This window comes from Etheostoma cragini, chromosome 4 (genome assembly GCF_013103735.1).
Source record: "Etheostoma cragini isolate CJK2018 chromosome 4, CSU_Ecrag_1.0, whole genome shotgun sequence".
Classification (NCBI taxonomy): Eukaryota; Metazoa; Chordata; class Actinopteri; order Perciformes; family Percidae; genus Etheostoma; species Etheostoma cragini.
The window spans coordinates 15700007-15718365 of NC_048410.1; the positions used below are offsets into that span (position 1 = coordinate 15700007).

The window sequence follows — 18359 nt, forward strand, 5'->3', positions numbered from 1 at the left end:
TAGGCTACACAAATGAAAGCTAACCCGTGTTGCAAGTACTTACCAGTATGACAGTCTTTGTGTTTGGGCAAGGTTAAAAACATTAAGGATAAAATCCACCAATAACTCGGTTCCCGTATTGTCCACATGTTAGACAATTCATCGAGGGCAACAAGAAGGCAACGGGTGAGAAAGTTTTTGAGTCTTTTCTCTTCTTTAAAAAGAAAAAAAAAAAAAAAAAATCACATACACACGACCGAAGCAGAAACGAAGTTCGCACAGCAGCCACGAAGGCAGAGCATTAAAGTAAGGGTTAGCGGTTCGGCTGCAGAGAGCCGCCGTTTCTTTTAAAAAGACAAATTTATTCGCCTCCAGCCCGAGCATAGGCTGTTTTTAGCTTCGAGGAATAAAACGATACGCGCACCGTGGCAGTGCAAAAGCATTTCAAAATGAGTTGGACTCCACAGTGCCTGTAGCGGGCTTCCAGATAGCAACATTCCCGTAGTGGAGAGGGATTAATCGGCGACAAATCGCTGTCTTTAACTACAAGGGAAAAAAGTAGTCGAATAATATTGATTACACGTCAATATTAAGTGGTTATCCGCGGCATTAGCGTGATGAAGGGTAATTGCGAAGAAAAGTGGTGCTGGAAATGTCCCATTCTTCCATCCAGGAAGTGGACTAGCGGTCAGGCATGCATGGATATGTGGCTGCTGGTCCCATCCTACAGGACAGACTGCGTGTGAGAGGGAGCCAGCGCGGGGCGGGAGCAGTGGAGGGAGGGGCGGCGGTTCTTGGATTTACTGAATGCAAAATGAGTCGGAACGGACAGAGTCTGGTTTCTGTCTATGGTGCTATGATAAGGAAGACACGAGAAATCAGTGGCTCGTGTCGGATTCTTAAGTCACCAAAGTCCAGACTGGCTTGTGCTGCATCTTCTTTTTTTTTTTTTAAATGCTGCATCAAACATGTTGCATTACACATGAACAAAACTCACAAGACCATTTCAGAATCTACGGCGGATTGAAGCCTTGTTCAAAAATAATCTCCATGCTATATGCACAAATTCCAACCCTTATCCAGTCATCTCCCACTTTTGTTGCTTCTTCCCAGGCCCCATTATTAAAACGACCCTCCTGTGGCCACACAGCCACATCCCTTTGCCTCCTGCTGGCAGTATTGTGAATGGAATACTTTAGCAGTTATCATCACCTGTAATATCATCATGTACGAGTGTGTGCTGATTGGAGAATTATGCAACCATCGGTGACACTCCCTTAGGTAAATGTGTAGTCAGTGGTGTTCTTGCAGAACTATCCAGCAGGACATTTAATTTGAAGAATCTGATTAAATTTCTCATTTAATTACCCGGTTCTCTGCAGGGCCATTGAAGACAGTCACAAGGGCCCTCTGCTTTTAATGTGGGCCATCTGCTTCCTCTTCAAAATGCCTACCTTTTCAAAGCCTTATGGGCATCCTCGCTCAATCCTCCAGGGTGGACTGTATCTGACTGATCAGTTGCTATTAGCCTAAACAGTAGTTTCTGAATCATTTTCCAGTTTTTTTTGTCTTGGTCTGTCAGACTGTTTCTGCAACAGATCAATGGAACTTACCCTTCTGTGTAGAGGGTGAAAAATACATATCACCAAACCAAAACGTAACAAATAATGCCAATTTGGATTTGTTGCTTTTCTTTGTCTTATATGATAGAATATCTTGGGGTTTTGGAGTGCAAACACAAAAAAGCAATTTCAAGATGTCAACTTATTGATTTAGCAAATTAAATTTCATGTAGTGGATTAATACAGTCTACCAGTGGAATATGCATTGTGGAAAAAAGCATAAAAACAGCAATCAGTGTAAACCTAACTAATAGACATTACAAAATTAAAAAATACATGCAATTGTTTTCTCAATTAAAGCAATAAGCCAAGGCTAAAGCAGGACATGGCCCACGTTTACAGCTTTAATAAGAAAAGGATGTAAGTGTAAAAAAACAATGTGTTTTAATAAATTGAATTTAAATAACAATAAAACAAAAGAGATGTGTGAGATGTTTTCCATGGCAAATCTTTAATTGAGAATATTAAAATCAAAAAACAGTTTAAGAGGTCTTCATCAGATGAGTGTTTGTCTTTGACTTATTTTGCTGCTGCAGCTCAGACGCTTTTGAAACTCAATTTTCTCCTGAACATTAACACTCAACCTCCCTGCATGCACTGAGCTGTCGGTTTCTAAAATATAATAAGGGAGCAGCACAATTAATAATACAGCAGTAACCTGGAAGTCTGATAAGTGCACTCAGGTGACGCTACATTGATTTGGTCAAAATTATGTTTTATTTCATGCAGAGCCACTGCTTTTTTTGTCTCTCTTTCTGAAAGTTACCAAACACAAAAGCATTCACAGCCAACATGGTGTAAAATGAGTCACGCCCATTATATTTCTTCCGTCATGAAGAGCTTGATGCCAAGACCTTGAAAAACCAAAGCAGCTCAATGCCCTCTGTTCTCCTCAGCGTTTCTTTGCAGTTAAAGAAGGCATTTGTAAAGTGTGCCGTGCCAATTCAGATTCTAATTTTTTATCACCCTTTGGGTGTTGAGACCCTAAAGGCCTCTTAACACTTCCTCTGACAGTGAAATTGTTCTTCAGATTAGAAAAAGAAAAGCTGCGGCATACACGATTTATGCAAGTCCAGCCTTGACACCAACATTGTCCCCATGGGCATCTCCTTCCCTGTGGCCTTAAGTGGTTTGAGAATCACACTTGTATTCTTTTTTTTCCAAACACATTGCACATGTTGACAGTTGGTACATAATGTACGACTCTGCATCAATTATGTAATGCAATTCAGGCTATGACATATATAATTTATTTGATTCTCAATCTCTTACATTATTTAATAAAAAGCTATTTTTACCATTATAACCCTCCCATATAGTTTTATCTTTTGTTGGTCCGTCCTTTAGTGTGTTCAGTGTGTCATGTTTCTGCACGGAATCTTCTCTGCGTTATGTTTTAGGACAGTGTCGCAAGTGTCCGTCAGCCAGGTGCAGAACCAACTTAAAAAGGGTAGCACTTTAAAACTACAAAGATGGGTTCAAAAGTAAGCCTCCAGAAAGTCCTTCCCTGTTTTTGGTTTTCTTTTCTTTTTTAAAAACATGCTTTACAACTAAAATGTTAAAGAAGAGGGATGCACTGCATTAACAAAATGTGATCTTCTTTTCCAGTGTATTGAAATACTTGTCTTGATCAATGGTAAACAATTGTCAACTTTACTCTTATTAAAAAGGTTATGTTATATTTGCATCAGAACTACATCACTCTATGGCAACATTTGAGTTTTGATTTCAAAGATTAAAGGCATGTTGTATCTTTTAGCCAATTTACTGAAATATTTGGAATGGCTGCCTCTTTGGTGATCACTGGTTCCATTTAATTTCTTCATAATATATTCTTCTTTGTAATAATAACAATAATAACAATAATAATAATGTATACTTTTGTTAATCCCGCAAGGGGAAATTACAATTTTACACTGTGTTGTTATTACACACATTACACAAAGGCCTTAATTACAAACACATGCTCAGTACCTATTCATGCACTAGAAGGAGAGATGTCAGAGTGAGGGGCTGCCATATGACACACAGCTTAATTCACCACAAAGAACATTAAGTCTGAGTATATACAGTATTTATTTTAAAGGTATGTTATTGTTGTGTTGCAATGTATGGATTGATTTGTAAAGTCTGCCTAGTTGCGTGGTGCATTCATGCGCTGGGGAAAGTCAACTGCCAAACAGGACTGCATTCATGACCTATGCTAATGGAAAGGTGTGAAGACAATCAATAAGAAAATGAGTAGACGTTGCAAAATAAAATGTGAATTTTGTCGCAGACTGCTCAGTCTCGGATATTGACTGTGCTTAGAAATCCTCTCAGAGATTCAGGTCTTGAACTTCACTTTTGCAATTGTGCATCCAAACAAAGTTTCCCCTGACAAAAGAAGTGTGTTGATACCAATAATACTCAAACCATTACAATTCCCTAAGAACAGATGGAAACCTCTGCTGTTCCTGTGAAACAGTATATCTTGCTGCTATCCCCGGTATTGATTATTGATAATATTCTATCTGTCATCTGTCTCCCTCAGTGTGAAGACTTGCGTTGACAGTCAGTGTTATACTAAATAACACGAAAGTTTGCACTTATTGTACTGTAAGTGTTAATTAAAACACTCTGCTTCTGTACTCTCAAATGCAGAGAGGATTTGCCATGATGTCATATGTTAGTGTGGTTGACCTAATTTTGGTCAATAAAAATGATGTTATGTAATCCGGAGATAATGGGAGAAATATGTAAAGTTTTATATTTGGGTGGTCAGTATTAGATGTAAGGAGCAAAAAAAAAAAAAGTTTGTCGGAGAGAGAAAAATACATTTATGGCTTTATTGATTTGAGGTGGTAGTAGTTACTATTTGAAACCAGTAGAGGGTGTCTGCAAAATTAATGTTGCCATTAATCCCTGCGGTTGTTCAAAATACCTAGTGACGCTCCTGAAGAATATAATAAATTTATTTGTCATAGAACGGCAACAAATGTCAGGATTTGGATGGATGAGTTAATAGCCTAGAAATTCAGAACATAGTGTCAACGTATTTTAGATGGTACATTGAAGCCACAATGTTTTACTTGATGTCAGTGTATAGAGGCCTTGCATAGTGTGTGTTTGTCTAGTTGTTTTCACCGGTAACCACTTTCCAAATAGGATGACCTCTGTATATATATATACACAGTAACAGATAAAACACAAGATAAACATGATATTACTTTTTCCTTGTGACAATAATATCGAACTGTGAGACACCAAATTACTTTAGTTTGTGTGTGTTCTCAAGACATAGCAACTGCTGTTCTTCACATGGCAACTGCTGTCGTCTTCCAAGTCTAGTAAAACATCAATGTTTAATTTGTACCAGGATCAGCAAAGCTCAGGGATCCATTTCACTTCTAACAAATTTCACTAATTTGCAAGTCACAGAGGATTGTTGAAAGTTATCACCAATTATCAAATGATGCAAAGCTGCTAGAAAACAATGAGAGAGAAAAACTGAATATTTCTTGAACTGCTCAAGGATTTTGCATACATGCATACATTATGTCTTAATCTTCAGTTGAATTCAAATGCTAACTAGAATGGGTACAAAATGGTTATATAGGATGTTGAGGTACATAAAATAAATAATACAGTTATGGTTAGGGATGCACCATTCAGAAAATGTCACGATTCGATTTTGATATCAATTTTAAGGCTCAAAATTTGATTCAAACTCGATTTTCAATTAAACTATGATTCTCAATTAAAAAAACAATTCACAGCATGTAGATGTAGTTACTTTTCCCATGTGATAGTATATACTCCATTACAAATCAAAGAAAAAAAAATGAATTTTGGTAATTTTATGAATTGAATCGCGATACCAATGTGAATCGTTTTTTTTTTGCTCACCCCTAGTTATGGTTTACAACTACAAACGTTATTCATTACATGATGTAATTTCAAAATGATAGATCTGGCTGCTGCATCTTGCTCATCCACCACAATCAACTCAAGCTTTTCTCATCATTAAACCTTTCAGTTGCTTTGATCTCCACTGGTTCTAAAAATAGTTCACAAGTTGGCTCCTTGTTAAATTAGAAGATGCTTGATTAAGGATTGCTCTGATTGAACAGAGCAATGACAATCCTCAAGTTTCCCTATATGTCCAAAGTCACTAAAATCCAAATACATCTGACTTTCCTCAATAATTCACAAGTTGCTGCATTTATTTTCCTTATGGCACTGTCTGCTGTATTTTTAGGCACAGAGCGACTGCTTAAGTTGTCAGATGTTTGGACACCTGGCCACACAGCGCTGCACAAAATAAGCTGTCTGAGTAATGCGTCCGGATAAAGGAAATCCGCTTTTTAGCGTCACAGCAGAGAGCCACGTACTACCTCCAAACCATGATTGGAGCATGATACCTCACATTAGTGTTTCAGCTCATGGATCTGTTTAAGTTTTTTGTAAATAGTTAACAACTGTGCAAGTTAAGTGTGAAGCTCCACAGAGCTTTCTTGTTTAACTTTAGTTCATCTGCAGCCTCCCACAAACACCAGGCTCACAGTCTTCTTGCCACAACTAATCATGTAAATGAGTCTCCACTCACTTACTCGAATAATTACCAATATAAAACACCAAATACAAGCTTGACACTGTATTCCAAATAGTCAATTTATTCCAAGACTTAATAAACCTGCTGAGGTGGCGAGTGTTGGCCTAATGCAGAATAGTATTATAATAAACTAGGACACATTTTTGACCTTTTAAGTAGGCAACGCAGTAATGTATATTCTATGCTTGAAAGGAATAACATTCGCAAAGCAGGTACTTTTACTCAATTGAGACACAAGTGGTCTGGGAAGATGCCTTGATGCACATCTGTTCCTCAGGAAACTGTTGTTCAGCTTGACGTCAGAAAACGCAGTACTTATACCACTAAAAGCGGATGTATGCTATGCGGAGCTTTTGCCGTAGCCTACGTAAGTGGCATGAAGTTTATACTTGGGCGTTGGTGTCTGCTTCAATCTCTTTAAAATTACAGAAAATAAGCCCTTATGTACAGTATACATAATGAAGAACCTTTTTTTTTAAATGTCTTTTTTTTCTACTTTCAGTAAAACTTTGTATTTTCCCAAACACCATCTCTGTTTTTTTCACAAAGACACAGCAACAAAATTAGAGACATCTCCTCCAGGAGAGATGGCAGAATTTGAAGCCAATTACACAGTAACAGATGAAAGTGCTACAACATCAATAATATCTATAAAAGTGGGTATACACAGCTGATAATGAGATGTAATTTATGCGAAAGTTGAAGGGATGAATATTTTACTATACTGCTTTTTTTTAAGCAGCCAGAGTCTTAATGCAGCATTAGGGAGTGTGCAAAGCAATAGCAGCCACATAGTGCTTCTGGGCAGGTGCCTGGAGTTCCATTTGAGCATTGCAATTATCAAAATTGAAGTTATGCAGATGAACAAAAGGATTGCTTTTGGGAAATGTGCTACTGCCCTTTATTCTTGTCATGCACAGTTAAAAATAGAAGAAATATCAGAAAATGCATTTGGTAGAAACTACAACTCTGTATCTGAACAGGCTTGATTTGTCTCTTATGTGTCCATGGGTTTATTGACCCTATCCAGTTAAAAGAAAGGAAAAACAGGTCCTAGGCAGTAGCCATGCTTGACAGTGCATAGCACTGCAAACAACCCAGGGGCAAGGTCAAACTGCTTACATCACTTTATTAGTCTGAAGTAGGTTTGGTTACTCTTATAATGGATCAACCTATCTTATGTTTTTAATGAAACTGTTACATGTCTGAATACTAAATTGCTTGCACACTGTCTGTATCCATTTTCAGTTAAACATAACATTTAACCCACCAGTAAGACACGCATTGCATATGTGATGTCACAGACCATGCAAAAGTCTAACACATTTTTTTTAACAAAGAAACAATAAGTCCAGTAGGCATGACTCAGTACCTCCTAATAATGAAGGATTACAGACTACATTCTATCTATTCTACTTGCTTATGTTACTTACCCAGATACACCCTGTTAAAATCAATGATCTCAAGTGATTCACACATTTTAAGGAATGTGTTGCTGTTATTGTTGTTGTCATGTGCATATTTTTTATTTTCTCCCAGTTTCCTGTACATACCATGCTGTTTGCATTGAGTGACGGTGTATACAAATTACACATGTATCAGATTGACATGAAATGAAAGAACAGAGACAAATCAGAGCTCAGTTGAGTTGAAGCCCACCACGTTAACGCTCTCTTTGTCCTGTGAATAAGGATTTATTTTTGACGTGACAATTCAGCCTGGACCCGAGTTTATATATTTTCTTGTTTTTCATCTTATTTTTCTGAACTCAAAACGGTGAAAACATCTTTATGTTCTAACAGAGCATTATGTCACCTGGATTCAAGGCATCCTGCAGGAATTATATACTGTACATACAGATATCATGATAACACAGATAACATAATAATGACATGCAATCACATGAGATTACAGAATATTGTGGTATTTCTATGTAAATGTGCTGTATTTATATAGCGCTTTTCCAGTCTTAACAACTGCTCAAAGCGCTTTTTACATCTACAGGAAACATTCACCATTCACACACATTCATACACTGTGGCCGGGGCTGCCGTACAAGGTGCCACCTGCTCATCAGATACACACTCACACACATTCACACTCCGATGCGCAGCACCGGGGGCAACTCGGGGTTCAGTGTCTTGCCCGAGGACACTTCAAAAATGACTGCAGGAGCGGGGATTGAACCACCAACCTTCCAATTGGCAGGCAACCGCTCTACCACTGAGCCACAGCCGCCCCTATGTATAGGAGATGTGACATCACATGGAGATGGAGGGACAAAAAATGATTTCACCATCAACGCACCCTCACAAACCTTGTTAATATGCCTGGAAAGGTCACATACTGTTGTATTTCTGTGATGGTCTGGTTGTGATAATGAAATCTAATTGAAATCTTTAAGTGTTGATGCACTTTTATGCAAAACATCAGTTACCTTTGAAAGATTTAGCAGTGGACACGTACGGGCTGTTCTCATGAGAGAGGCGTTTATGTCCCAGAAAAAGTTGCGGGGAAACACAAGACTAGTTGTTTTGGTGCCTATACATATCTGTCAGCGCCACGTGATGGTCATCTGTTGTCGGCTAAAATCAACAGCAATGACCCTTGAAAGAACCAGGACCTTGCGATGCTCTGTAGCCGACTCAGTCATGTTTTGTAGACTAAACTCAACTGCAACGGCCTCTGAAACGACTGGTACCCCACGGTGACCGGTACCAGGCTCACAGCAATCCTTTCTTGGCTAAATTTGACCGGGCATCTTGTGACCAGCGAGGCAAGTTTTCGCATGATACCATACAAACCCGTTCATGAAAATGCATTGACACGTAACTCTGTGCAAGAATGGTCAACTGGTATTTATTGTATTGGAAATAGGTTTGAGATGTGTTAAATGCATAAACCAACAATAAATGTAAGCATAAAGCTGCTTTTACCGTGAGCTCTTATCCTTTCAGTCCTATGCACATAGCGAGTATCCAGAAACCCTAATTTGTTTGTTTTGCAATGAGAGCTTTGCACACAAGCTCCATTCAGCCTCCCCACCTTAATCATTGCCGGATTGATGCCTCCTGAAGATCATTTTCTGAGCTACTTGTCTGTGTAGTGGCTTACATCCATCCAACACATGCTTTTATTTAGGTCCCAGAGAAAAAGATGGATCCAAATCCTAGGGCAGACAAATAGGAACGTTCACTATCAGGATGCCAGGATTCTGCCTTGAATCAGATTAAACTACATTATCGAATGCACACAGCAGACTGAAAATAAATCAAGCTTTCTTGTGTAGAGGAGATAGATACATGTCCCGGGGGGGGAGCCAGCTGAAAAACATGCACAAGAATCTAAAATTAAGGACGTACATGAAACGTGCTGCAGTTTTCAATAGCAATAAATTACGCATGCTTTTCTAAATGATATTGTCCAGCCCAGGTGTCTTGCATTTGTAAACTTAGCTCTCAGGAAAATTACTATAATACATTTGTGATAAGGAAGACAGACAAACACATTTCATCTAGGAACAAAAATAGTGGCTTACTCTCACTAAATACACTCCTGCATGCAGAGCATAGGTTCAATATAAATGTGTGAGGGCAGGCCTGACAGTTGAAAAAACAATACACTCCTGACACTCCCCAAGCCTTTGTTTTATCGACCAACCTTCCACCGCAGTCATTGTGGAGTCTATAATAAAAATGCATCAGACGCATCTCCCTGTTCTCAGCAGAACGTCACTCAGGGGACGGCATGTAGACCTTTATGAGAGCTAATGACCCATGGCTTTTAGAGTCCCACAACCATCAGCATAATTAGGTTCAATGTCTGCACTCAACCTTTCGTTTATGTGCCCCTGAAAGCAAAAATGGCAAGTGATATTGACACATGAACTGAGGGATCTGATTCGGATGGCAGGGGGTGTATATTTTCAGGTGATGTTGCCAACAAAAGTCCATCCACCAAGAAGGAAGGATTTTAGATCTTGTATCTATTATAATTCAACCTTGAGTAATACTTGCATTAAGCATTTATAAGGAGTGACACTTACTAAATGTTTTATAATAAACAACAATGTAGTTGGACATAAAAATAAGGAGTTTACATTTTTTATTAGCTTTTTTTTGAAGTTATCTATGTCTATTTGTCAACAATTGTAACTTCCCCTATTAGAGATCCATTACTCTTTGCATTGTACAAATCAGTCACACAGGGGTTTTACACTGTTTATAGTATGTTACAAACTCATACACATTTGTTGAGTTTAACGGTTTAATCTTGACCTTGGAAATAGCAGTTTGACACCAAAATCAAAAATGAAAACCCACTAACTAAATCTCTTCCCGAGCTTTTAACCACATCGTTGGATAGTTTGCTAAGTTTCATGGAGAAACTAGTTAATTAATATATACCATTCATTAATAACAATGTGATATATTTTTTATACATAGATATATTTGTATCATTACAAATGTGTTATATTTATACATTGATTATCGCTGTTTCGGAGGAGGAGTTATTAGTAGGAGTTTATAGTATAGTTATAAGTACTGACGGATCCATTGCTTAGTACTTAATTTGTCCTACAGTATGTCTGCTTACAGAATTGGGTTGAATTACATTACCCATGGGTTGTAGATCACACAGTACTGCATATGGCTTGTTACAGTAATAAATAAAGATAATTCCACATTAAAGAAGAAATAATCAAATCTATTTTTTTTATTAATGCAACTAACATTACAAAAAAATAATTGAGAGGTGATAAAACTTGCAGACATTTAAGACATAAGACTTGTATTGTTCTGGGAGGTTGAATTCTGGGACATAATCAAATCAATATACATACTTTTATGTTTTTTCAATGAAGTCATTGCCACTGTATTCACACAATGTCTGTTAATGCACAAGTTATCCTGCCAAGACTCTGCATGAAGGTATTTCTTCCCTTTGTGATCTTGAAGTTTATAGTCATTATATTGAACTATGGATTAAATCTCCTGTGACTGGTTATACCTCTCCCTAACGAGATGCATATAACAACAATTAGCACCTTGTACTAATGTGGGAGTTGAAAAGTGGAAATGCAACAATAATGTAATGAGTATTGTCTCATTTGTTTCTCTAAATGCTCCTTTCAATTTGACAGTTTGCTCTAAAAGGGTTGTTTACAGGGAAGCAGTTGGATATTACATTTTTTGTTATTCAATCTAGTGCTGAGACTTAAAATATATTCACATCATTTTTGTTCACTTAAGTTCATCTCAGTTAAAATAGTTTTATTCTTTTTAGTCAAGTTAATCAAGACCCCATATCATGTCAGATGTCATAGTGGATGAAGGCTACATGCTAAATTATAGCAAATAGAACACTGTTTTTGGATGTAAATGTAAGCTTAGCTTGAGGAAGTCTTTATTGACATCCTGTAGTTTGACCCTATGTTCAATTAAATCCCAGCTGACGGACAGCAGCTTCTTTGTTTGGAAAATGTGTTCAACTTTGTGCATATGAGATAAAATTTCAAGCATTTTTTTCTCAAACAAGCCATTAAATTCATCGAAAACAGCACAACAGTATGGTAGATATGGAATGAAAAGCATTCATTGTAACAGCAATGGAAATAGAATGCTGATTGTATATGAAGTACATTCTGTTATATCTAGTTTTGAATTGGAGGGATGCATGTTTTTACCACAGTAGAGCTACAGTAGTGTTTTCCCCATTCGGCACTGTCAAATTAGCTTAGTGAGATGGTTTGTTCTGACATTATATATGTTTGCAATGAATTCAAAGCTTGACTCAGACACTGACAGAAAATAATGGTAATGGAGCAACAACTGAAAGGAACTTACTGTACTGAAAACAGTAATGAGAATAATGCTTAGATGGGTTTGTTTCTATAACTGAAACTATAACTTCACATTTTCAACATTTTAGTAGCCTTACATTTGCATTCTGCAAAGAATCCTCATGGCAATTACACTTACATCCAGGCATTATGATATGCATTGTGAAGCAACACTGGCATCCCTTTCAGAACTTATCCTGCCATGGGGGTTGAAATAATTAGAGCTGAAAACAATAACTGCTGCATTTGCTGGAAGCAGGATGGAAAGGTGGAGGTTTTGGTTTCCTTTTTAAATACAGCTAAATGATTGCTGATTACTGCATAACTGTGGCTATTGTGGCTCCATTGGCCTAACTTTGCACTCGCCAACTCCATTGTCGAGATTTGGGAAAATGACGACTCGCACAGACAACCTATCAGACAAAATAACTAACAGACCGGATCAAGTGAAAGGTAAAGAAAAACGTTTTGTTTCTCTGTAAGGTCCTTTCCATATTGTGGTCAGACATAAATATCTCAGCCTGTCGGTGGCAAGAACAAGCACTTTTAGTGGTCTTACATTGATGGTGCGCAAGTGCCCTCAAAGATTACAGTGCAGCTTGATTCCCAGCTGTAGGCTGGCTGCACATCCTCGCTCAATACTGGACCAATTTACAAAAAAGGGAAACTAACCATATTACAGTCTCCTGTTTTGTTGACCCATCCATCTACAACGACTTCCCCTCTGTAAGGACAACATCACCTTACTTCCTCCAGTTCATAACTGCTACCACTACTAGAACGCTTGCCACGTCAACGTAGACATGTCTTACAGTGTGCCATCAAGGGGCTCTTGCTGAAACGAATGACGCTGTCCTTTTTCTTGGGAGGACTACTCTTGCATCGTCAGACCAATCGCCACGGTGCTGTGGGGTAAGGTCTGGCCACACCACACATACATTCTGGGATAGAAGAGAAAAACGCTCTGGATTGTTAGCATTTCTTTATACCAATCACAATTGTCTCGGGCAACGCAACGTACAATAATGTATACAACAATATTCAATGAAGTGAACTGTTCATACAATACAGTAAGGTAAGCAATTAAAATTAGCTGGATACATGGTCAAATGTAACTTGCCCTTGCCAGTGTATCACCGTGTGTATTTTGTCCATAGCCAATCCCCATCAATCTGAGCCAAAATATCCCAGTTAGATAGTAAATTCCGTTAACATATTCTTTGTAAATCCTTATAATTATTCTCCAAAAGAACCAAGCAGGCCTGCCTTTGTTCCACGATCCAAATGTTCTTCAAAACTTGCTATTTTCAGCATGTAGCTTGCTAGCTCCAAGTTTGTTGTTGTTTCCCAAAGTGAACAGAGTTCGAGAGTGACAACACACAGAGAGCAGAATGTGAGGGGCATCGCGCCGGATGTACGACAATTATCCTGGAAATGCATTTCCGTTGATTCAGACCGTAGGAGTGCAGTCTCGATCTGGAGGTGGTCCTTTTAACGGCCTTTAGCAAAACACAAGTTGGCAGACAAGTGTTTAGGCTCGCTTGCAGTAACACAACCCACAAATATTGCTTGGCATGAACGCTTAATAACTGAGAAAGTGATAATGTGTGCCTAATAAAATTGGTTTACTGCTTAACTTAACTTTCTTCAAGTGATTAACAGGGGATTTAGTTTAGAAAAATAGCAAGAAACACAGACTAAGATCCAAGCTGTACAGGTCTGCAACCCTGCAGACCATGTTGCCCCGATGTTTTACACTCTATTGTACATGTTGCCGTGGAATCATTTCACTTATCAGCCCAAATTTTTCAGTAATTCCATGACAAGATGTCAAGCTGAAAGGAAGAATAATGCAAAGGTTATTGGACTTTCATCTTCCTTGCACGGAGCCAACTACGGAAGTAGCAAGAAGGTCAAATGGTACCATTATGAATTAGTAACATAATGTGTAAGCAGCTCTGACTCATTTTCCTATTTCTTGCACTAGTAGTGACATCTAACACTGCCAGTGTCTCGGTAATCACGTCTCCTCCGCCAAATTTGTCATCCAACCCTCCACTTTCTTTCTTTTCCAGCTCAAATTAGTACACACGCAGTAAGAGCTTGCCTTCTCAGCTCCATTTGTGCACTAAATAAAAATAAATAAAAAAGAAAGATACCTCAGGTTCCCTCTAACATATCCAAGTGAAATATTTGCACCACAACATGATGAATAACTATATTAAGGTTAAGAATAAAAATAATGTGTGTAGTACAGAAATGTTATGTGTATACATGTAAATAAATAGTTCTTGATGTAGCATTCATCTGATGCTGGCATGTGTCAATCATGGTGAGGCTCAAACCTCTTAATGAGCAGAGTTATAATATTCGCCACATCCATTGTAACTATGATCCCTAAGTGAGCCTGTTAACGTGTCAAATAAAGCGGATTTGGCTTTACTGGATTCCATAATATTCTATTGCTAGCTGTTATTCTTTCTATAGAAAAGTGAAAACGTCACAGTTGTACATGCAATTATGCTTGTGGGATCTAAAGTGCTGCAGCCCCCCTGAATGTTTGCTGAAGTGTCTGCTATTCTACTGTTGACTATGCCCTGGTAAGAGCTGGCAAAACTGAAATACAGAGAATTTATCAATAGAATTCCATTAAATTGATGTAACCTTCTTTTTGGGGAATGTTTCGTTTCCTTGTCGTTCGCCACCAACAGCAAGGCTACATCCCAGTGTAATTTCCCTGTGTATGGGTAAAGTTTTGCAAGTCTAATTTCTGCCCTTGAATTGAATTAAAATAAAACGGCCACAGACATGCGCTGTATTTGCATCTGGTTCATTTAATATTTTACTGTCAAGGGTCGTTAATCTTGCTCGTTTCCTATACAAATTGTGCATCAATAATGTGGAAGGACAACAAGAACAAGAAGATATAAATCACAAGGATCAGATTTTCAGATTTTTCTCCTATCCAATTTTAAAATCAACTAGAGAAACAGAAAAAAACAGATTCATCCTGCTTGTGCTCTGGCACAAGATAGCTATGCAGTTGTGGCAGGTTGATTTTAACGACTTACACACCCTTTCATTTGTTATTCTCTGCTTTAGATAATCACACACTGCAACAATGACAGCTACATAACTGCAGTCTTACATTTAGACCCTTTAGCCAGCTCATTTAGCGACACACAACAACCACAGCTTAATTAGCTCTGTCAGTATCATTTGCAATTCTGAATGTTTTCACAGCATCATTTTAATGCTTGGCTGAAAGACACATTTACTCTGTAATTTAGTTGGTTACTAATATAATCATTACTATATCTTGGGAGTGTTTTCTCACTTTAGCGGGCAGTTAGCTGTGATTTGACGGCCTACATAAAAGCCTATGCTGTGACTGCAAAACACTAACTGTGTGACACATCTGAGGCACTAATTATGGTGATGATTAATGAGCCAGGGCACATAATTTATTTCATTTAGCATGATCCTGTGGATACTATTTCAGAACCAAAGCTTTCAAGTTTGTTAGGATAATCAACATATTTTTGTACCTTCAATACTCATCATAGGAGACGTACTAATTCCCATTCGGTGGTTATCTTAAAGGATTATTCCACTTGGATATTTTTTTTGCAGTTTTGGGCCCCATTGGGTCCAAACCATACCACTACATTGGTTGATTTTTCAATTTTCAACCTATAGGAGCATTTCATATATACTAGTGAACCTAGCAATGGCCGGAAATACTTTCCACAGGATCGGTTGTGGTTGACGTTTTGAAACTGTCACAATTTGGTTAGATTTAGGCAGAAAATCTACTTGGTTAGGTTTTGAAAAAGATCATGGTTTGGGTTATTTTGGGGGTAGGGCTCCAGACTGCTCGCACATGTGCGACCTGAATTTTTTGTGGTAATTTCATGATAAAAAGCAAGGGTTGGACACTTGTTTGTGAGAGAGGAAGGGTTGGTGAGTCATTAGTCAACTGCATGGGTAACGTCATCTTCACGTGTGTCTCGCTTTCTTAGTGTCATCGTCCGTAAAAGTCAACCTTGGCAAAACATACACATGCTGTTGCACGGTGCTGTTGTTACCATGTTTCTTTGAAAATCATAATGTTAGAATCCATAATCCATTTATGAGTGGTGATCCACAGCCTAAAGACGGTAGATTGGTCTGGGAAAATGCTCCGTAGTGGTAGCCGATGAGGAATTAACCTCAGCTTACAACTATTTGGCCCTTCTGTCTTTTTTAATCATTTTTAAAAGATTATATTTTGGCAATTTTAGGCCTTTACGGATGAAGTGAAAGAGGACAGAGAGGGGGAATGACATGCAGAAAAGGGCCGCAGGTTGGAGCTGGAGCCAGGCCAGAATGTAACTTTATTTTAGAGTTTGAATACACAGTTGCCGATCAAATATACCTCGTCAAAACAAATGAAGCTCAGTGCAAATTCCTTCAGGAAGACTTTTAAATAAACATCAATCACCACCATCTCTCCCTAAAACTATTCAGCTGTTAAGATGTGTTCACTTTCCAGTAAGCCAACCAGAATTGGCCAAGAAATTCATGATCCAATCATAGCATGACATCCTGCTTTAAATGTCTTCTCTCCTTGCTATCAGGCAAAGGTGCAACCCTCCTCCTCCCCTTCCACCTCTGGTCATCATCAACCACGGCAACCGGAGTTCCTTTACGGCGGTCAGGTCCTTCGTTTGGTCACCGGGTTCCCTCGTCACCATCATCAGTGTCTAGGCTCCATTTGGGGGAATATGTCTGGCTTCACTACCCCTTTCAAACATTTTTAACGATGAAGTCTAATCCCCCAAAACTCTGTACATTTCTTATTATGCACATGTGCAATAAATCTTTGCATATCTTCAACAAAGTCTTTCCTGATTGAAATAGTGTTTGTGTGTTTTAGGTGTTGTGAGCTCCTCACTCAATCTTTCCCACACTGGGTGTTAGATAATGAGATAGATATTTTCCTTTTCAAGGGAAGTTTAATCACCTTAGACATTATTGTTATTTCAGTGTTAACAAAATAAAAGACAGAGACAGAGAGGAGGGAGGGAGAGCCTGAATGAGTCAGAGGCAGCAATACATTACACTGAGAGTAATAATACTTCTGAATGTGCATTTGTTAATCACCATTCTATTAAAATGTAACGGTGACCTAAAACAAAACAGCACATTGTAGTTTCTGTATTTCTTACCTAAGCATTTATCAGTAAAAATGGGAAAATTTGCATTTTTTGGTTTATCGTCATTTTCTGCTTGTGCCCCTAAACTTTGCATTTGGGGACTACAGTCTTCCCAGTTAGTTTGGAGCCCTGGTTGGGTGAATCAATCAATTTACCTGAGCGAAAAGTGAGGGTCATTTGGCGGCAAATTTAAGTTTAGGCATCAAAAAGACTACTCCAAATTCGTTTTCTCATTTGCTCTTCCTGTTAACCTTGTCAACTGGGCAGGATGAGCTTTTCTTACTGTTTAAGCCGTTTCCTTTTGCTTTTCTTAACAAAATAACGCTAAATATCGATGAGAGATAAGCATTTGTATCGTTAGTGTTTACGTGCCCAGGTAAATCCTCTATAATCCCTCCAGGTCTGTCACACTCTACTTGTTCCTCTGTACCAGGGCTGACAGATTTCTTCTAGTATTTTTTTTTATATGCTAATGCTGTATTGTATTTTCCTCCACATTTGATTATGCACACTGGAACCATTCCCAGGCTCATTAGCTAGTTGAGATAAATCGCCCCAACCATGTTTTGGTATTAATGTGATTCTCAATTGCTTTATCTCACATCAAAGCTGTGGAATTGGCCTGATGATAAAAGGTTTCTCCTAAACAACTTATTCTATTGACTTAAAAAAAAGTATATTTCTGGAAAATAAAACATGATTATCAAACACTAATGAGTCCATTGTTCAAGTCGACAACATAGATGAGGTTAACGTTTGTGGCCATGAACTGCTTATAACAAATATCTGCCCAAAAGGCCTTAGAAAGAAAGAAAATTAGCTCATTATCAAACTCAAAAAGAAAGGTTTTATGATACTATAATTGTGATACTGTACATATGGAACAGACATAAAATAAGTAAAAACATTGCAAGCATTGCTAATCGGTTTGCCAGATCACATTATGCATGACATTTTCAGTAGATACACATATACTTTCACATAGCTTTGACCTTATTGCTTAGACATTAGAACAGATGCTATACACTGCCTGTTATATAACACATGCTATAACACATGCTGCTATAACACATGACTGTTTTATATTATTAAACATACTGTTACTAACAAGTCATAGCCAAATT

At 38.1% G+C, this 18359-nt stretch overlaps 1 protein-coding gene across 2 annotated transcripts in view; it reads right to left on the minus strand.

The window, feature by feature from the left end:
- The window catches only part of ca16b (carbonic anhydrase XVI b), a 100005-nt gene extending 99210 nt beyond the window's left edge, over positions 1-795 (minus strand). The window contains exon 1 of one of the 2 annotated variants that reach the window (XM_034870222.1): positions 44-795. In XM_034870222.1, coding sequence (XP_034726113.1) covers positions 44-128 — 85 coding nt within the window. In that variant the 5' untranslated portion in view covers positions 129-795. The remainder of the gene's footprint in view (positions 1-43) is intronic. The other variant, XM_034870224.1, reaches the window with a different exon arrangement.
- Between the last annotated feature and the right edge of the window lie 17564 nt (positions 796-18359).